General features: G+C 46.8%; 1 protein-coding gene across 9 annotated transcripts in view; it reads right to left on the bottom strand.

Annotated features, from left to right (window-relative positions):
* BOC (BOC cell adhesion associated, oncogene regulated) overlaps window positions 1–21,647 on the bottom strand; it is a 71,031-nt gene that overhangs the window by 33,793 nt on the left and 15,591 nt on the right. For 3 of the 9 annotated variants that reach the window (XM_078066107.1, XM_078066097.1, XM_036107182.2), the window contains 3 exons: window positions 3,994–4,122; window positions 1,841–2,019; window positions 884–1,162 (listed from right to left, as the gene is read on the bottom strand). In XM_078066107.1, the coding sequence (XP_077922233.1) occupies window positions 884–1,162; window positions 1,841–2,019; window positions 3,994–4,088 (553 nt within the window). In that variant the 5' untranslated portion in view covers window positions 4,089–4,122. Of the gene's footprint in view, window positions 1–883; window positions 1,351–1,840; window positions 2,020–3,993; window positions 4,123–21,647 lie in introns of those variants that run through there. The other 6 variants (XM_078066126.1, XM_036107185.2, XM_078066132.1 and 3 more) reach the window with 4 other exon arrangements.

Here is a 21,647-nt window from a genome sequence, read left to right as displayed (position 1 = left end):
CGGGGAGGACAGGGAGGACGGAGAGGGGAGGAGGACGGGGAGGGCGGGGAGGATGGCGAGGGCAGGGAGGACCGGGAGGACGGAGTGCAGGGCACGGGGCGGGGAGGGCGGGGAGGACAGAGAGGATGGCGAGGGCAGGGAGGACCGGGAGGACGAAGTGCGGGGCACAGGGCGGGGAGGACAGGGAGGACGGAGAGGGGAGGAGGACGGGGAGGGCGGGGAGGATGGCGAGGGCAGGGAGGACCGGGAGGACGGAGTGCAGAGCACGGGGCGGGGAGGGCGGGGAGGACAGAGAGGATGGCGAGGGCAGGGAGGACCGGGAGGACGAAGTGCGGGGCACAGGGCGGGGAGGACAGGGAGGACGGAGAGGGGAGGAGGACGGGGAGGGCGGGGAGGACAGGGAGGACGGAGAGGGGAGGAGGACGGGGAGGGCGGGGAGGACCGGGAGGACGGAGTGCAGGGCAGGGGGTGGGGAGGGCGGGGAGGACAGAGAGGATGGGGAGGGCGGGGAGGACGGAGTGCGGGGCACGGGCGGGGAGGGCGGGGAGGGTGGGGAAGATGGGGAGGAGCGGGCACTACCACACCTACAGCTAGAGGGAAAGTCGAAAGGCGTGGCACGGAAACAGTTCAACCATGTAGAGTTCACCTCTTTTGAGACACTCACTCCACACACTGCCCCTTCTTAGAGAGCAGCTTCCCAGGGGCACAACTGTCCTCCACCACTGGGGACTGCTGGGCAGCTACCACTCTCTGGTTTGAAATTTCAAATTGTAAGGCCCCCTTTCATATGAACACTACCGACAAGGGGTATGAATGGTCTGGGGGAGAGAAAGAATGGGAGAGAGAGTGCACTGTGGCTGAGGAGCAAAGGGGCAGCACTCACTGGCTAGCGTCACAGTGGCTGGCACGCTGGCCACGGCTCCTGCAGGCATCCGGGCCACACACTGGTACCGTCCCACGGTGTGGTTGCTGAGGGCAGTGATGACAAGGGTCCCGCGGGTGATGAGGATGCCCAGAGCATCATCTGAGCCATTCAGCTCCTTCCCGTTCAGGCGCCAGGTGGTGTTCATCCACGGGGGCTCCACGACGCAGCCCAGGATCACCGTTCCTCCGAGCTTCTGGACCGTGGAAGAAGGCTGGACAGTGACCTGAGGGACCTGGTCTGGAGGAAGAACAGGGACGTAGCCATGAACGAACACCCCCACTGAAACCAGTAACATGACCTTTTTAGAAGCACAGCACCCAGGCGGCCTTTCAGAGCCGGGCGGCCGGGAGGAGTCGATCTTCGTCTGAAGAACTCCACGGTGCTTGGGCCCATTCCTCAGCCTGTACTAGTTCTCAGAAGGCAGACTGGAGTGGCAGCGGGGAGCAAAGGCGAGAGCTTAGGCTTTGGGGTTGGACAGACCTGGGCCCAAACCCCAGTGCCACTGCTTCTGAGCCATGTCACTTTAGCCTCTTTGTGTCTCGGTTTCTTACCGATAACATGGGGCTAGTAACACCTGCCTCCCAGGGTTGTTGTGAAGCTTACAAACAATGCATGTCAACTGCCTGCCATAATCTTATACAGTAAGTGCTCCGTTAAAGGTAGTTATTATCATTCTTCCTCCACTGGTATATATTTGAAATGATTAAAATTCTAAAGTACAACCAATATGAGGCTGCCAAGATGATTTCTCATCTTGCATTATTGAGAGTATCTCCGAAGGCCGGTGAGAATGAAGTGTTCTTTGAAATTCAGGAAAAGGAAGGCCTTTAAAAAGGGTCACTACTGAATGTGACACAAGGGGACAAAGTGTTCTTGCAAGAGGGGTGGGCTGAGAAAGGGAAGGGAGGCACTCACTCAAGTCAGCAAAGCAGCCTGCTGCGGCTAAGAGGAGGCAAGCGAGGGTGACCTCGGGCCTTTTTTCTCTCTGAGTTGTCATCGTCCCATGTAGCACGGTGTCACAAAGGGTCCAAGCCAACGTCCCATAAGCCAGCGGAGTCACTCCAAGAGGTACTACGATCCCCTGCACCACTCTGCTGTGAGGAAGAGAGAAATGGCCCCGGTGAGTGAGGCTGCCTGCCACAGGGCCTGGCTCTGACCCCTGCCCCTTGCCTCCAGCACACAAGCCGGCCACATTCAAGATGTTGACCTGAACAGCTGCTGCAAGACCAAAGAACACTCTCCTGTCATTTCTCATTTAAAAGAAGCTTCTTTTAAGTAGCTCCCCTGAGCCAGAAGGGGATTTTATTGTGGCACGAGTGCTAGAGGCTTGCCCCATGTACGGGCAGCAAGGAGGGCAGGGGAGCCCAGTGTTAGAGGGGCTGGGACCCGCAGCCACCGCCAGGGTCCGGGCAGTGAGCATCTCACACACCTGTCGGGAACGATGTGCTTGCAGGAGGCCAGATGTCCACGGCCACATGGCAGGCCATGCTGCCACTACCAGACTATCGTGGACAGCACCGTCATATGCGTAATGCTGAACCCTTAGTTTAGGGGATATTACTGATGAATCCTAAGGTCTCAGAGACTCCAAGAAGATCTTTTCAAATCTCCATACTTTTAACCCCAACAGGAGCCTTTTCATATTTTTTCTATCACTGCTCTGCACCCGGTGGGGCGCTTAACAGACAGAGTTGGAATAAGGGTGATATAGAACAGTGAGGCATCTTAACAGTGAGTTCTAGAGGAAAATTTCATGAACAAATTTATAAACTAATACCAAAAGGCAAGTTTTGGTGTCCTCTCGATTTTCCAGATACTTGTTCTAATTCTCTACTTTTCCCCAATGAAATAACCTATTTATCTAGAACACTGAATGAATTACCAATTAAAGGATTTTAGGGAACTTGATCATGACATGCTCCAGTTTCCTGTTCTGTCCCTGCCCCAAGAAAGGAAGGAAGGGAAGGAAGGAGAAAGGGGCACAGAGGCAGGAAATGAACACAAAGAATAAAGGGCAAAAAGAAGACAAACAGACAAACAGGACAGGAGGGCTGTTAGTTATCTGAGCACAGGGTAGCTGCAGAGGTGTTCGGGTTGTAAAGTCCACAACGGTTTTACTGAGGAAATTCAGCCCAGACCCCCTTCTGCTTAATGAGGACCGGCCAAACAATTACTGTTACTTCTGCACCCTTGGTAATTTATAGGATTCAAAATGGAAACAGACCCCACTTTTGCTGCCAGTCACCAATCCACTTTTATAAGCAACCAAGAGAAAAGAATGTATCTGGGGACAGAAACGGAGTAAGAGGAAGCAGGTATCTAAAGAGGGGGAAAGGAGTTAACGCATTAATCCCCACGACAGATTTGTAAACAGATACCATTTGGTGACCCCAAAGCAGGTCACACGGAGTCTCCTTCACAAAATGCAAAACTATGACAAAAATAGGGAGGAAGGGGCATCGCTGTAGCTATGATGCATCTTATTTAGCAACCAGGAAAACAGAGTTGCTTCCTGGACCCAGCTACCTAGTGAGCTTGGTCTAGAAAGATCATCCAAAGATATAAATTTCTGAGAATTTTGTTGTAACGATAAAACTAAAAGACAACTAAGGCTTAACTGGAATTCCTACTTGCAGTGTGACTTTGTCCCACTGTGAAATGAACAAGGTGCAATTTCAAAGTTGGATGAAGGCAACAGTAAGGCCCATTATTTTTCTTGGCAATGAGAAGTAGATTTTCTTATTTTCTACGGATTTTCTCAGAAAAAGAGGAGAGGTGAAGGAAAAAAAAAAATCAAAAACAGAGGGGAGAATAAATTTCTGACATGAATTCCTCACTGAGGCCTAGGTCCTTGCTATTTTTAAGGATTATCTGGACACGGAAAACAAAAGGAAAATGTGTCTGAGAAACTTAACTGCTGACATACTTGCTCCCATTGAAATTATCTCCACCCAGCAGACATTTTCGAAACTTTCCAAAAACAACAACAACAGAATACACTTCTGGGGTTGAGACCAATGAGAAATTATAGGCTCGGAGTATTTATTTTGTGCGAAAATGACAAACACCTGTGAATCCCCCAGCAGCAGGCGGCAGCCAGCTCCACCTTCTCCCAAGAGGACCGGCTGGAACACAGGCGAGACCAGGGCACAGGAGGCCGCATCTCCTCCCTGGCCGCCCAGGACACTGCAGCTGTCCTGGAAAGAAAGGGAAGCCTTCGTGGTCTTAAACACAAAGCACACCCTCTGGATATCCTATGGCCAATAACCGAGATGAGTGAAATGGAAAGACACGTGATCTAGCAGAAACCATAGAAAGACTTAGTTCTAAAAAAGCATTCTTTTCAGTGACAAGAACAAGATTGGACAAAGTTTTTTTTGTTCCATTGGTTGAGGGGGGCTAGCCACATGAAAAAAGAAATATTTCTGACCCCAAATTACTTTGTTTGTTTTTTGCAAGATCCCAATTCTATAGAGTAAGATTCACTTTTCCCAAAGGTCTTTGAAGGCAGGGAGAAGATTTGCTCATAAGAGGTGATGCCGAGTGGCTGCGGGGAGGCGGTGGTGGGGGGCAGGGTGGCGGTGGGTGCTGGTAGCCCCCTGGCCTCAAAAAAGAGGCTGGCACTCCTGCTCAGAGGAGTGGCATTGGGGGAAATCCCTGGGAAACAAGTGAATTTAGTTCCCAAAGGGCTGAATATAGGAGTTTAAATAGATTTAGGAGAAGGGTTTAAGAAAGGTCATTTTTACTTAAAAACTTGTACTTTTACCCACAGACCTAATTAAAAAGAAAGATTTTAAATTAGGAGGGACCTCAGAGAAAATAAAATAATAGCTTAGAATAACATCTCTGGGTATTGAATGGTATAAATGAGAAAAGCAAGGAGCAGAGAGACTAAGTGATTTGCAGAAGGTCTCCCAGCTAATTAAGAGAGATTTAGGGCTCCAAGTCAGGCCTTCTGACTCAGTCCCAGGCTTTCTCTACTATCCCAATACTGCCTCCCAGCAGTTTCTGAGGTCATATTTACCAACTGCTTAGAACTACTTTTAGAACTAAATTGGGAATATTTTTGAATCTACTTTCTTATGCAGAAAAATAATGTTACCTGGATCGTTATCTATAAGAGTAACTTTCTCCGGGGGGCCTGGGTGGCGCAGTTGGTTAAGCATCTGACTCTTGGTTTCTGCTCAGGTCATGATCTCAGGGTCCTGAGATTGAGTCCCATGTCAGGCTCTGTGCTCAGCAGGGAGTCTGCTTGTCTCCCTCTCTCTCTGCCAGTCCACCTCTTGCTCACGCACACATGCTCGTTCTCTCTTAAACAAATCTTTTTTTAAAACAGAAAAAGAGTAACTTTCTCTGTGGTCATTTTCATTCTTTTACCATTTATATCCAAATCTAGAACAATCTCTTACTGCTCTTCACACAATCCCCTTCAACAGAACTTTCTGCAATGGTGAAAACGTTCTACATTTGCACTATCAGCACTAGTCACTAGCCACTTGTGGCTATCAAATACTTAAAGTGTGGCTAATGTGACTGAGAAACTGAATTTTTAATGTAACCACACTGGGCAATGCAGTTCTAGACTAATATCTAGAACATCTACCCAGACTGCTCTGATGTCAAACAGGAGAGAATAACAAAACTTTGATGTTCTTAAGTATAAGTCATGCTCTAGCCAGCCTCTAAATACATGTCTAGCTTATTCCTTTTTCTTTTTAAAAGATTTTATTTGAGATAGAGCAAGAGCTAGAGAGAGAACACTCAAGCGGTGGTTGGTGGGGGGAGGGTAGAGGGGCAGAGGGAGAGGGAGAAGCAGGCTCCCCATTGAACAGGAAGCCCTACTCAGGGCTCAATCCCAGGACCCTGGGATCATGACCTGAGCTGAAGGCAGTTGCTTAACCGACTGAGCCACCCAAGCGCCCCTCTAGCTTATTCTTTAATCAGATTTTTGTCTGGGTGTCTATTAAAAAATGATATTGTGATTTCACTACTATCAGGTAGAAAAAATATTACTGTGATCTACCATAGAAGACAGTAGGCAAGTCACTGTATTAAAAGATGGATTCTGTCCTGAGGAACGTACAGCTTGGGACGTTAAGTCAGCTAGTGTTCAGCAAATCTCCACGAGCTCCTCGCTTCCCAGCACCCTCTGCAGATGGCTTAGAGCCATGTGACTAGTGCTGGCCAATCGAGTGTGAGCGAACACGTCATGTGTCACTTCTAGGGAAAGGCTGTTAAGAGCTAGAGAACCAGAGCTAGAGAACTGTTTCTCTTCTCTCCAGTCCTGGTGACACAGGTCACGTGTGTTTCAGAAGGCCTAGCTCCAAAGGGGAGCATCTTCAATATTGGGTCTTTAGGAAAGGTTTCCTGGATAAAGGGTTTGGAAGGCCTCTTGGGATGTGCATATGTAAAGAGCTGAGGGCAGGGCTGGTGGGAAAGGTCTATCTGGAGGCTGGTACATCAAGCAGTTTGGCTGTTACAGAAGGTTTATCTTGAACAGTGGTCTCCAAACTTTTCTGATCTTGTTTTCTTCGGAGTAAAATATTCTGGGCAAATATCCCTAACCCATTCACATTTATTCATAAATTAAATGCATGGGCTGCCGAACTAAAATTTAAAAAGAGTATAGGTAAAAGTGAAACCATGTTTTAATAACATGTTAATCATGATTGTTTTATAATGTAATTAAAGCTAATACTTTAAGACAGAAAGCCTGTTTAGGATTAGGTGCATCAGTAATGATATGGATATAACTTCTTCCAAACGGTCTGGTTGAATGTTAATTATTTTGTTGACTTCTCATCAGATGGGATTCCATTAGCATTGTTTTTACTTTCTTAAATGGCTTGAAGAGGGTCAGCTCTGCTGTTTTTTTCCTGTTAGCATATGCTTGGATTAGCTGTATACTCTTCAGCCCCAGTTTCTTTGCAGCAATCTCTTTAAGCCACTTGTCCTTTTGTGAGCATTAATTTAGTCAAAAGTAAATTATATAATCTGTAAACCCACTTAACAGAGAACAGGAAAACTGAGGAGTGAATAAGCAAGTGAGGGCTCCACTATGATGCAGAGAAGATCTCTGGCTACTGTTGTGACACATCACCGTGTGATATACAGACAAAAGGTACCACCGTCAACCCTTGTATTAAATATCAGGAAAGCTGAATTTCTTTCCTATTCCTTTTTTAGACAGAAATCAACCTTAAGAGCAGCTCTAATATTTTCTTCTGGTACTCCAGTGGAATTTCTTCTATTTCCCCTGTGGAACTTGTACCCTATTTTGGAGACTTCCAGAAGAATGAAAAGAGGCAAGGTAAGAAACTGAGATTGGGTCATGCTGTGGAAGACTACGGAAAAGAGTCTGAGATGAACACCACAGACAGGGGACCCACTGATGATTTTTGAGAAGGCAATAAATAAATAATCAAAGTGGCATTTGCCCAACCTGGGCTCCTCATTCACTGAACCCAAAATTTATAACAAGTTGCTAACCAACATGGACAGAACCTATTTCCACTCAGGTAGGTGAACCCCTTCACTATCCATGGAAGGGGATAGAAAGAATCTAGACACACCATCTTGGTTCTGGGGAGGAATCCCCAGAGAAGCCACCTCTGCCTTATGAGTAAAGGGAAGATGTGGTCTCTTGATTTGCCCACTGGACAGATCTAATTCTATCCCACCTCTACCACTTGAGGAAAAAGTTACTAGGAAGTCACATTTACCCATTCCTTGGTAACTGTCACACATACCCATTCCTTAAATTTCTCTTTAAGGAAATTTAAAAATCTAGCCATAAAGGGTGGTGGTGGGGGGAAACCCACAAACCTTAAGAGAAAAGGAAAACCACTTCCTTTCTTCTACACTCCCTTCTCAATTCCCCCACCCTATTCCATATAAATTCAATTTGACAACCCTGCTAATTGGATAAACGCAGCTTCTACACTCCTAGAAAGCCATTCCCTTTTCTTTTTTTTTGTTTTTGGAGGGCTCAAAACAGGGTGATTGTGCTGTTCTTTAACACGAATTCCATCTGCTTTATTTCTCTCTCTCCATTCACCACTCCTCTTGAATATTTATGAGGCTTTCCCTCCTTGCCTATCCCCTTTCCACCCCACCTCCACCCACCTTCCTCCCTCAACCTCCCTCAACCCACCCTGCCTCCAGCCTCCTCTCCCCTCTCTCAGAGCTGGACAAAAACCCTTCCAAATGCAACCCCCCCCCTCCTTGCTTTAGATAAACACAGGCAGTGTCAAGTGTGAGGAGTAGGGGGAGGTGGGAGGGGGCTCAACTGCCAGTCAAGCCCCCCCAGCCTTCAATGAGGCCCAGGGGCCTACCCTAATCTGCTGCATGCTTGCCATATGGGGGCTGTGTTGCCCTGGGAAACACTAACAGGCAGAACGGAGCTTAATAGAGTCCATATTCATTGTAATGCAGTGAGATAGCTCAAGGCACCACTGCCCCTTCGGTCCAGTTTCATTCTTCTGCTTTCCTCTTTCTTTCTGGTTTTCCTCCCTTTTTCTTTCTTTCTTCCTCTCAAAAGGAAAGGGTCCCTAAGAGAGCTCTAACCTGGAGAGGCCTGCGCTGGCAGAAAGGCTGGCCTTTGGGGTTAGGAATGACAGTGCTGGGGTGGGGGTTGCAGTTGGTGGGGAGAGGTGAGAAGTGGGGGCTTCCAGGGGAGCCAAGTGGGGAGAGGGGTACAGCACCTGCAAGGGGACATATTGTATGTGTGCAGGTGTGTGCAGGCCTGAATCTGTGCACTTGTGGAAGAGAGAGTGTGGTGGGTAGATATGGCCCGTCACGGCCTTGGAGCACAGAATCCTTCATATTTATTCAACTATCTGTGCCCAGGTATCCCAACACCACCCCCAATCCCAGTCAATTCGAAGTCATCAAAGCCAGCGACCCCTAACCCCCTGAGGTGTCAGGCCTTTGGCCAATTCCCAGCTCTTCACAATTGCCTTGAAAAGTCACAGGTAGTGCAATGGGATGAAACCATTTCAAACGTAAATCTCTGTAGGGGCAGAAGACCCACCGGCCTGCCACACAGGGGCCAGTTTCCTCCTCTGGCTGGCCAGCACTGAGGAGGAGGTGACAGCTGTAGTCTGCCACCGCCCAGTCAGGGCACACGGGGCCCTCTGCATTGAGGGAGTGGGCTGCCTAGCAGATGAAGCCTTGTCGTAAGTGTATCTGCTGGGAGTGAGATTAGGGGCTCCCAGAGATCAGAGGTGATTCTTCCCCAAGGCCTAAAAGGAGGGCAGAGAATGTAGGAGGGGGAAAAGAGTACATTTCTCCCAATTTCACAGAAAAAATAAAATTGGTACCCAGGATACAAGAAGTCCTCAAACGGTAAAGAATCCGTTTCGTAAGTTGTGAAAGAAAGTTTTTTGTTCTGTGACTGTAAAAGTCACAAATTTAAAATCCAGATAGAAAAAAAAAAAAGCTATTAAAACTTTCATGTCCTCTCCTACAGAAAAACGTTAACCCCATGGTGTCTGGCATGTAGAAAAAGAGCAGTAAATGGTTGCTAAATGAATGAAACATATATATGCTCCTATAGTTTTACCACGGCTGACCAAGAACATGAAACCCTCTACCCAACTGACAACTACAGTCAGGGTTCAGATGGGTGACAGTACTTCAGCAGAAGCAGAATGTTCCTGGCAAAGGTGCAGCAATGCCCCTGCCACAGTGATGCCAGGATCTGTCGCCAGGCCTTTTTGCTATCTGCATCCACCAAGGACCAAGTCAGGCAGGCTAAGTCAGATAAAACTTCTCAGAGCACGGCAGATACTGGTGCTTGTCGTGGGTTACTTTTTGCCCTCCAAACTTCGTTATCTTCCACTTGCCTTGCTCTTGCCCCATTAAGATGCATCCCAAATCTGTGGTTTCCTGAGCTCAACCCACGGGAGACCAACTGTAGGAAAATATATAAAAGTTGTTATAAATTATCTTTGCTTCTATCTTGTATCTTGATTTTAAGGCTCTATTACCCAACAACCCTACACGAAATGGTACAGTGGATATTTTAAGAGCTAGGTACAATTTCAATTCCTGGCTGGAAAACTTAAACAGCATTTGGTTATCTGAAATGCTACCCGGAAGCCAGCCTCAGCCTCAAATCCATTTACCCCCATAAAGGCGAGAACACCTCTTCTCTGAGGACTCTAAACCAGACAAGGTGAAGACACACAACTGAGCAGGGTTGTACAGGACGCAGAGCACCTATCCCCCTACAGAAGAAGCCTGTCCCTCCAATTTCATTTTGTCTATGTGGTCTTTTTCCCAGTTGTGTGATCCCCGCATACTGCACGTGACAGAGAAGTGCTCCACGAAAGAGCGAGTGGGACGCCTGGCGCTTCACTGCCAGGCGGGCCTGAGGCGCTCTGCGAGCTCAGCAGAGAAGTCACGCTCTTCCCAGGCTTCCGTGCAATGAGCACTTTGGCCAGTACTCTCACCACTGCTGCGCGTGACATGGTTAACAGTCAGAATGGCCAACTCAAGGAAAATGGGGACAGCTTCTCTGGTCTAGAACAAATACTTGCCTTTCATTTTACCACTCAGAGGACACCCACTGACGATCTGCTTATACAAACACATATTCAAATGTAACTACTCCTCCTGTCTTTGCTGTATATGATCAGTCATAGGGACTCAAAGCAGCCAGAGGAACTCTGTGCAAGCCCCATATGTCATTTACAGTTTTCTAGTAGCCACATTTTAAAATCAAGTGAAAATAATTTTAACATCTTTCAACACAATATATCCAAAATAATATAATGTTAATGTATAATTAATATAAAAATTATTAACAAGGTGTTTTATATTCTGTTTCATACTAAGTCTTCTCAACCTAGTGTTTTATGTTTACTACACATCCCAATTCAGACTGACCACATTTTGGGCACTCAACAGTCACATGGACTAGGGGCAACTACTGCTGGCCTCTGTAGGTCTAGAGCTCTCCTCTCCCCATCTAATCCACCTCCATGTTGCCACCTTCCTTCCTTCTAGAAAATCAAGCTCAACCAATCAGTAAAGATGATAAGTGGGCAGCCACCACCCCCCAGTGAATAAGTGCCTCCTCCAGGCCATAATTCATAATTCATCTAATTTGAGATACTCTTCACAATGGCCCTGTAAGGTAGGTATATGATCAACACATTTTATAAATGAAGAAATTAAAGCTCAGAGTGATTAAATATTTTGTCCAAGATTACACAGATGGTAAATCACAATCAGGATTTGAACAGCTTCTAACTCTAAAAACTTTTTGGTTCTTTTCATTTTACTGCTTTAAATAAATTATAGCATAATAACTGATAGATTATTATGCAGCCATTAAAATGATAATTATAAAGATCAGGTAGCAACATGAAAAATATGTAAAAGAGGTTAAGTAAAGAAAACCTAGATCTCATTTTGTAAAAAGCATGTAAGCAGTTGGCTGAGGCCTAGAAAGGAAGAGGAAACAAAAGCAGCTGATTTGAAAATGTGAAGGAAGTAGGAGTGATTTTTTTTCCCCTTTTGAGGCTGGTTAAAAACAAACAAGCTAAGGAGCTAACAGACCCACCTTCCACAGCTCCCCAACTGAGCATGATTAAATAAGTTCCAAACTCCTTCGCACAACCTTCTAGGTCCTTTATAACTGGGCTGCCGTCAACCTTTCCCAGGTCTTCCTCTCACAAGCCCTAAAATCAGGGCAAGCTGCATTTTCACACCCTCACTTCTACCAGAACCATCTCCCCCTTCTCCCTTCATTCCACCAGAGGAACTCTTAATTACCCTTCAAAGCTTACCTCAAGTGTCACCGTATAATGCCTCCAGTGACTATTCCTCATCCCAGTTTCCACAGCGCTTTGCACATCTATTATAACGTTTCCACAATAATTTATGTAATTGATTATGTGTGTATCTGTGACGCGCGTGTGTGTCTGTGACGTGCCTCTGATCTCTACTCTCTGGTCCCAGACTATAAACTTCCTGAAGGCAAGGTTGTGTTCACTTTATCTTGGTAACCCTAGCATCTAGAAAAGCCTTGGCACATCACAGGGGCTCAGCCAATGTTTGCCAAACTGAAGGGTTTGTTCAGATTAGGAATTTGAGATTGAGAAGGACTGTTAATCTGGCCCTGGACGTATAGGAGGAATACACAGAGAAAGATGCACAGTTATCAGTGGTGGAACAAAGGGGTTTTTCTAGGGGCAAAGGACTAGAACCATGGCCTTTATTTTTCAAAATCAGATGGCCCTTAGATCAGTGTGGGCATCCCTGGAGGGGAGTGCCAAGTTGTGGGACAGAAGTCAGTGCCTCTGCAGAGGCTCCTATGGCTTGGGGCTTCATTCAAGGACCTGCTTTGTTTTCCTTCTTATCTCTCTTCCCAAAACAAACACCCTACTAAGCTTGAGACTTCTGGCTTCCTGCAGCCACTGAATGGCAAGGAATCTAATCTAGGAGGATACTGTGAGGATACCAGATAAAGGTATTATCTGGCCAGCATCAATACGAAGCTTGAGGCCAGGGTGGAAGGAGACAGGCAGAAAGGCATGGGAGAAGGAGAAATAAGATAGCTGTTGCGTCGTCAGAAAGAGAAGGATGGGTTGGGGCCTGAAGAGAAAGCATGGGGAGGGGGGAGGGAGAGGGGAGGAGGGGAGGGGGGAGGAGGGAGGAGGGAAGGAGGAAAGGAGGGGAGCAGGGGAGGAGGAAAGGAGGAAAGGAGAAAAGGAGGGGAGGAGGGGAGGAGGGGAGGAGGGGAGGAGGGGAGGAGGGGAGGAGAGCAGAGATGTGGGAAAGGCAGCTAAATAAGTTGAGCTCCTACTCTTTGCCAAGCCCAGTACTGGGGGCTTCATGTACCCTGGTCACTTTTAATATTCACAACCCAGGGAGTGTTACTGTCCCCACTTTACAGATGAAGAGAGAGGTTATCCAAACCCTTCTTGATGCTTTATCACATGAGGATTTTAGGGGGCATCTCAAATTTTTATTATAGACTTGCTTTTCTGCTAAGTGACAATGTTGAAACCCAGCAGGATCAGGTACTAAAAAGCCATGAGCCTTGGGTTTAGATACGAGCTCTGTCACTTCTACCCCCTGGTAGAATGTAGCTTTGGATAAATTACTTAATCTCGGAGTCTCAATTTACACTCTGTGAAAATGAAAATGATAACATCTCCTTTGCTGAGCTGCTACAAAGAGTTAATGAGACTGCATGTGAAAGCAGCCTGGCACATAGCAATCATGCAATAATTTGGGGGGACAGGTGTCATGGAAGCCATTCACTGGAAGTCTAATTTCATACAGTGGCTCTGCCACCGAGTGGGCTTTTAGATTAATGTACTTTAAGACTTCAAGATGTTGCATTTTAAGAACTCCAGACACATGTGATACCGTCTCTTTGCTTGTTCCTTCTATGCTGTAAAAAATTAAGCAAATTTGCTGTACTACACACATGCCTCAGAAGTTCGAGAAATATTCTTTGTTGATAAAAAGAAAAAAAGCAGTAATACCTACATTCTATACAGCATTTTACAGAACTTCACAATAGCCCTGTGGGACAAGAGATCTACAGAGAGTGCTACAGTGTTCCCAAGTTTCCAGCAAGACTTGCTTTCTAGCCTCTTATTCTCTACTCAACATTTACATCACTTAAGCTAATAACCTCTCCCCACCACCTCTCCCTCACCCTGTTTATGCCCTCTCTCTGCACTCTCTTGATGATGATAATGACGATAATGATCATAATTTCTCCGTAGTGTCTCTACATGTTCAGAGAGAAAGGGGAAAAGATCCCCATCAGACAATAGGTCATTTGGGACCAGAAGTTATGGAGAAGGGTTTACAGAGAGGAAAACATTGCCCTGATTCCTCGGACCCCCACTCCCAGCCCAGTCAGAGAAAGGAGCTCACCTCTGACCTTGTCAGTGAATGAACAAAGCCACAACAAAGCCACCTGCTCCTATCCACCTGTTTCTAATCACAGCCTATGGCCAGGCCTGTATCCACACAAGTAAACAATGAAGTGAAATGGTAACGTAGCGACTGGAGAGGAAACCGGAGCATCCACTCCCAAACCTTCTGGTGCTCATAGTTGACAAAAGAGCCCACCTACAAGGAATTCATTAGAATATGGGTAGACAGCACGAACAGGGTATATAAACAAACCTGTCCTAGGGCCTGAACATCACTTAAAGCAGATCTTAACAGCTTAATGTCCTATCTCCTAGGACAAAGGAAAAATGATCCTGTTTAAGTGATCAGTGTGTAAACACAACCCTTACTACCTGTCCTAAGCAGGCTCAGGGGAAGGCTGGGACGCGATTCTATCTGAAAGTATCCCCTGAAAGAAATGGAGGCCTGAGAAGAATAGGAAATATGCCAGCAAGTGCACCGGAGAGCAAGCACTGCTCAGTCCGCAGAAATAGCTTCTTCCCCAAATCCTCCAGAAAGGTAACAGGATTTGTCTCAGAAGCGTAGTAAGACAAGCAAGGGCATTCTACTTAGTGTTCATGCTGAGAAGAGCAGGGAGTATAGCTGGCAACCCCAAGTTCATGATGAGAAGTACAGGTCCTGGGGGCGGGCTTGGGGCAGAATGCGGGTCAGGTCAGCAAACCCACACTGGGTACCCACTAGGTGCCACACACTGACACAGGGTACAGGCAGCCTCCCATCCTTAAACAGCTTGGAACCTAGTCAACTTTCAGCTCTGACAACATCTTTCTATTATACCAAAATTAAAATGCATCATGGCCTCAGGCAAAGATCAAAGATAAGCCAGAGACTTTTCTAAGTACAGGCAAGGAACCAGACCCACTAACAAAGGCATTAGGGGACTGACAAAAGAAATGTGTCACACACTTGAGCATGCACACACACACACACACACACACTCTCTCTCTCGCTCTCTCTCTCTCAGGCCCTGCTCAGCACAGAAGGTCAGTCCTCCAACGTAGCCCCTTTCATGAGTCCTAAGAGTTCCCCTTTCTATGGTCCATGTTCATTCCCAGCATACTGATGTACTGATGTACTAGAACTCAAAGTACATCAGTTAAGGTAAGAAAGAGGCTTAGAGCTAACAGAGGGAGGCCAATGAGGATCTCTTAAGCCTCAGCTTTGTCACTGTCACATCTCACACTGTATCGTAACTTGTTTACAAGTCTCCCTTCTGGACACATAGTAGGTACTCAACGAATCTTTGCTAAGCTGTAAAGACCAACTTCCAAGATCTTTTCCAAGCCCGACTATTTGGTCCTTGGAGTTTGGCTCTGATGAACCGCCAAGGGTGCTCTCGCTGCAAAAGCAGAGCTTGCTTGAATTGGGGAAGGTGATGCTTGAGTGTCTGATATCCCTGTTCCTATCTCCCACCAGGATGTGGTTCTTATTCAGTGGAGAAGGCAGGCAGGACACAGGTCCTTCCTGTTGTAGCATCCAAGCATGAGGTGGGTGGGGGTGGACTTGCCAAGGAGGAGGTGGGGAAGAAAATGTGAGGAGAAGTAGCACCCGAGCAAATGCTCTTCTGTTCAAGGCATGTCCCTGGCACCCGCTGTGTGTCAGGCAGTGGTTAGGAACCCAGCTCTTGTTCCCCTAGAGAGTCTCGCACTTCTCCTGGGCAAGTACCAACACACTATTTTCGATCTGCTTGGCTACTGGACCAAAGGCTTCAGGGATCAGGAATGGTGAAGATATTCACAAGGGTGTCATCAGCATCTAAAACAGTTCTAGGTATTCAGCAAATACCTGTTGAGTGACCCAATAACAACCTGAGACACAAAGGTGAAAGGTCATGGCAAAGATCAGAAAGAACTGTCGTCATCTAGTCAAGGAGGGAGCTTTTCCTTAGAAGCTGGGCATTTAGGAAGCTCTGGGGGTTGAAAAGACTTTGATTTACTTTGTTAGGTGACAATCACCACCAACTCCAACTGAGCTGTCACCTGCGATCATTTTCTGTGCCCCTTCCTCCTGATGATTAAGCAACCAATGGCATCAGGCCCATATCCACACCCACCACAGGACTTGCAGCGGGTCTCAGGTTCTGTGACCCAGAATGAGTGACAATCAGGCTGCTGCTTCTCGGTCTATGTGGTTCTAGGGTTGATTCAAGCAAATGCTGGGCAAAATCAGCCCCAACCCCCAAACACCAACACACACACCACTCCTAACAGGCTCATGCGTGCTGGCAGAAAATCTGAAGCGTTCACATGAAAAGCTAAGCCTTGGGGCCAAACTGCTGAAGTCAGGGCCAAGACAGGAGATCAGGAGCCAGCACTCTTCGGCTGGCATCTGCCTGCACCGTGACACGAACAAGGTCTCTCCTAGACCTTCCTGTAAGCCAGAAACCCTTACTCTGAACTTAGAAGGAACCACTTTGATGTAGGACAATAAAATCTATCGCACACAGGGATGTTGAAGAAAAAACACATTACATTAGTAAACCATCTAGCATAATGACTGGTACAAAATAGTTGCTCAATACATGACAGCAATTTAATAAATTTGAATAATCCCCTAGGGTTACTTTTAGGAATACTTTCATTAGTCTGATCATTGTTGCAGATCTATCCCTAGTATTTCAACAAGAGGGTTAAGAAGAGCTGGTGTCTCGGGCGCCAGACAGCCCCATCTGCGCGCTCTGGGCATGTGCATTCACAGCCTCTAGGGCAGACCCGCATCCACACACGTGTGTGCGTACGTGTTGCTCACACAGCAAACATCGTCAGCTCCAGCTGGTGAGTGTGCTGTAGAACCATGACAGTTTACTTTCTTTCCCATCTGACCTCATACAAACCCACTTTCTTCACCACCTCCCTGACCCCCAAATATACACATTTAGTCCGCAGCCCACCCCCACTCTTTCTCGATTACAAAGCTCTTTTAAACCGCCTAAAACTTAAAATAAATACCAATTTGGAGACTTGAAGCATGCTCCAGTCCATCTGTCTGTCAGTCCCTGCCTTCTGCTGGAAGCCCCCGACCCCATCTCCCGTCAGTTCTCCCCAACTTGTAAAGCACAGTGGCCCCGGTGCAGGCCTGGCACACGCGGAGAAAACAAACACACGGAGGCTCGCCAGCTGGGTCAGGCACCACTATTTATAGCAGGAGCAAAGCGTGGGGAATTGGAGAAGCGTCGTGAAGGGTCAGGAACAGCGGGGCTGGGGATAACGCTAGCCTGCTGTTCGTGGCCTCCAACAGCTGCAGAGAGGATCCCCTGCTGAAGCGCTGCCATTCCCAGGTGCAAGCCATCCTGGTATGACGAACACCATCGCAGCGTGGGAGGGAAACCCAACGTCTCCGAGGGCAGAGAGCCTGCTAGCTTGCTCCTTCTCATATCCCCAGCAGTGACTGCAGTGCTCGGCACACAGGAGGGGCATGAGAAGTCTTTGCTGGTTAAGTGAAGGGATGAGCTCTTTTCTTCCTGCCTACCCCCACAAGAGTACACCACAGATGGCAGAGGGAAATAGGTGGAGGAGAGGTTAGTGAGGAATGCCTAAAACGGCACTTCTAAAAATCTACTGGATGTAAAAATGTGGTGGCAAAAATAATTTAGGGAAATGCTATGTTAAGAAAAACTAATTAGGTTCCTTTACTGCAGGCCTTTTCAGAGCCTTTAATATGCTGTTAGGCACCGTGAATCACCAAGAGGAGGATAGAGTATGCACTGAAGTCTGAACTTACTTAACCACAGGCCTGGACTTACGAAACCACAGGCCTGGACTTATTTGACCACACTACTCTTTTTTCTCAGAGTACCATTAGTGAGGAGAATTTCATCAAATACACTTTGGGAAATGTTGGCCTAAGAGGTTCCTGGAGCATATCCCAAAAGCAACTTGTAAAACAGCATGATTCCATTTTTGTAATTTAAAAAATTGCATATGATATGTGGCATATAGCTATTCAGAGGCCATAAGACACTTAAATGTTAACATCATTTATCTCTGAAGATTAGGGGATTTGTACTTTTTACATTAAATACTTCAGAAATATTCAAAGTGGTTAGCTATGTAGTTATCACTTTTGTAATTAAAAAGACAAATTTGGAAAAAAAAAAAAAGGCTAGTATGTCAAATAGTATGTCATCACTGCTATTTTATCTTCCCATAGGCCTGAGGACTTCATTTCCCAACAACCCGTTGGGCCATAAAAAGACTGCTCTTTGCCCCATTATCATATCTGAAGAGATATCTGTGTCCATTCTCTAACATTCAACAACTTTGGCTTATAAGGAACACCTCCTCTAATTCCAGGATCTGCTGCTTCCATACTATATGGACAAGTGTTATGGAAAAAAATGTAAACACATTTAATATTCTGTTAACCTTTACAAATCTGAAATTACTTTGTTTAGTAAATTGTATAAAGTATCCATCAAGAAGTCAGTTTGCTGAAATTATCATGCTGGGCATATTAACATCTAAAGAGTCTTTTTTCCCCCTAAATTACAAATTTCTTAATTTAACTGATCTGTAAATGTAATTAAAAGTCATCGAGATTTAATAAATATAACATACCAGGTTTTGTTGAGATATGGGATTAAGGCAGATCTTTAGAATTAGAAGAAATAATCAATCTTGGTATAAATCAAAGGAAAGTACTTGACCGTTGAGTTACTATGTGTGAGACAACGTACATGCATTATCTTGTCTAACCTCTAAGCAACTCTATGAAGTAGGTGGTATTGTCATCCCCATTTTACAGATGCAGCAATTGAGGCTCAGAGAGATTAAGCATTTTGCTCAAGTAAAGACTTCAAAGCCACGGCTTTTCTGCTTCCCGACTGTTGGTCTTGATGTCCTTGGTCATTTCAAGCAGATACACAATGAGCTGTTTTCCAAAGAAGGAATTGAGAAAGGCTGAAAAAACCAAAGTCAGTCTGAGTTGGAGTCATGCACTGGCTACTATGTTTTGGGAGGGATTGGTTTGGCAGATTCCACAGTGCACTCTGCATTCAACTCCTAAAGATGTGCTGTCCCCAACCGCACTCAGAGTCAGTCCTGAGGTCTGAGTGCCCAAATCCCATCCAAAAGTTGGCAGCAGTGGTTTGAGTCTGGATCCAAGTTATATGCACCAGCATGTAGCAAGAGACAATAAAATTCTTCCACTTCTTAATCTGGCCTCTCTCATCTTCCTTCTGTGCTTACACAAGCATTAGACCGAAGATTGCCAACTCCGGCTGCCCAGAAGAATCATCTGGGGACACCAAGACACCCCAATCCCTGGGCAGCTCCTCAGACAAATATAAGCCCCGCTCTGGAGATGGGGCCAAGGCAGCAGTATTTCACAACTCTTCCCTGGAAACTGTAACGTACAGCCAAGGTTGGGAACCACTGGGTGTCCCTGCCATGGATTTGGGGGCCATTTTGATTCAGAATGTCTATCAGAAGTGCCTCGGTTACATTGGATGCCATGGCTGAAATGCAGAATTTTGTATAAAAATGTTACCTACTAAATTATTTTAAGGAAATTCGTGTAATTTTTAAAGCTAAAACTTTTTTTTTCAATTCCAAAAACTGAGTATCTTAATACATTTTAAAGAATAAAACATTTTCTTAAAGCTTCTCTCACATTTCCTCAAATATTTTCTGGACTTCCAGATTCCTAGTTTTCTCCTCTTCACAGAGAAATAAAACCCCAAGGGGAGGCCACCATTGCAAAGAGCGCCTACTTTGGGGGCCAAGATGGCCTCCACCGTAGAAAAGGAGGTTCAAACTGGTCCTCGGGCCGCAGTAACCCTTGCCAGACTGGGGCCATCACCACTACTTCTGGGGCCTGGGAGGTCAGCAGAAGACTTGCACATTTTAGTGCTTGCACATCAAAACCTGAAATGGCAGCAATGAGTCCCTTAACAAAGGCAGAACAGTCTCCAGGGGCTCACAGGCCACCAGGGAGCGGAACAGGTGCTGACCAGCCAGGCTCCCACCACAGCCACTTAAAACCATACTGGACCAGAGGGCTTTGGTTCCACTGGAACTGTCTTTTCGATGTCCCAAAGGGTTAACGGCTTAGCCTCTGGCTTCAGGCCTTCCCCAGAGAGGTCCTTTTTCAGTTTGGTCCCTAGCAGGGGAGGAGATAGCTCCCACCCTCGCCTTAGAGACTTGGTCCCCACCCCACCCCTCCCCCTCCACGGCCCGCCCACTCCAGGAATGAAGCTGCTGCTGCCCAACATATACCCAGACTGGTTTCATCTCCTTCCAAATCCATTTTGTGTCTTAACTTCTGCCAAGAATAAAAATTAAAACACTAACACACACATCATGCGTGTATGGGAGGGGAGGACAGGGCTGGAAGTTTAAACTGAAAAAGACCAGGCAGGGAGCGGGCGGGGCAGGTCACTGATGAAAGGCAGGGCTTGGAGGCTTTGGCTGGGGTCTGTCGTGGGCCTTGGCCTACCCTGCCTGAGGCCCCTGCTGGCTACACCCAGGGTCGGAGCTGAGGGGGAAGTGTTTGCAGCATCTGCCCTCATGCCCCTCCGACACCCCATTTCATCTCCTTTAACGTCCCCAGCCCTGCCCAGAGGGGCACAGAGCAGCGGAGCTGCCCAGCACTGCAAGGGCTGGAAGTGGACCCCCTCCCCCACACTCGAAGGAGCCCTGTTCCCTGCCAACGCCACAGTGAATAAAATAGCACTTGGAATGACACGCAGGCCTGGTGGTGCAGGCGGCCTGTGGGCTGTCTGTGGCCACCCAGAGGAATGGGTCTGGGGCTGGAGCCTCATTCTCAGAGCCTGCCCCGCCACACCCACAGCCTGCAGGCTCCAGAATCTGGGGGCCAGGCGGAGAGCAGCCCCAGTCTCACTCTCTCCTGTTCTCTCGTGCTGCTACAATCTTCTTTCCCTCTTTCTAGGCAAAAGCAGGAGCCCCTTCACTCTAGAATGATGAAGGCCAACCCTTTACCCATTCAGGGTCCCCCAGGGTTCAGATAATCACCCCCTACCCAACTATGAATCCCACCATCTGCCCACTTTGGGTGAACTGCTCCCCCAATGGTGAACTAAGCACTCATATGACTTGCACCTATCCAGATGGAACCCACCCTGTCTCATGCAATCACTTGCCTTACAAGTCAATCAATGCTTATTGAACACCCATTCAATACCAGGTCTTCAGAATCCAAAGACAGAGTTCAGGCTTTCTCTAAGAGCTCAGCATCGGGTAGGGAGTAACACAGAAACATCTCAGAGCACCATGGAACAACTGGGAATCAAACTCGAGTGCCCCAGGCTGGTGTTCTTTCCTCTCTATGCTGCTGTGAGGAGGGCGGGGAGACTGGATCACACACGTCTTTTGGAAAGAGCAACCTTGTGGCATCCATCCTTGTCCCATCTGGCACACAGATACTAATGAAAACAAACCAATATTAAAAAACAAAACAAAACAAAACAAAAAACCCTTTGTCCTGATAACTGTTGAATCTGGGTGATGGGTAGATGGGGTTCATGATACTATTCTTTTTTTTTAATTTTATTTTTTTTTAATTTTATTATGTTATATTAGTCACCATACATTACATCATTAGTTTTTGATGTAGTGATCCATGATTCATTGTTTGCGTATAACACTCCATGCTCCATTCAGTACGTGCCCTCCTTAATACCCATCACCGGGCTAACCCATCCCCCCACTCCCCTCCCCTCTAGAACCCTCAGTTTGTTTCTCAGATTCCATAGTCTCTCATGGTTCATCTCCCCCTCCGATTTCCTTCCCTTCATTTTTCCCTTCCTACTATCTTGTTT

This window comes from Halichoerus grypus, chromosome 1 (genome assembly GCF_964656455.1).
Source record: "Halichoerus grypus chromosome 1, mHalGry1.hap1.1, whole genome shotgun sequence".
Lineage (NCBI taxonomy): Eukaryota > Metazoa > Chordata > Mammalia > Carnivora > Phocidae > Halichoerus > Halichoerus grypus.
The sequence above is the reverse complement of the archived record's forward strand: the minus strand, read 5'-3'. Positions and strand labels throughout refer to the sequence as shown.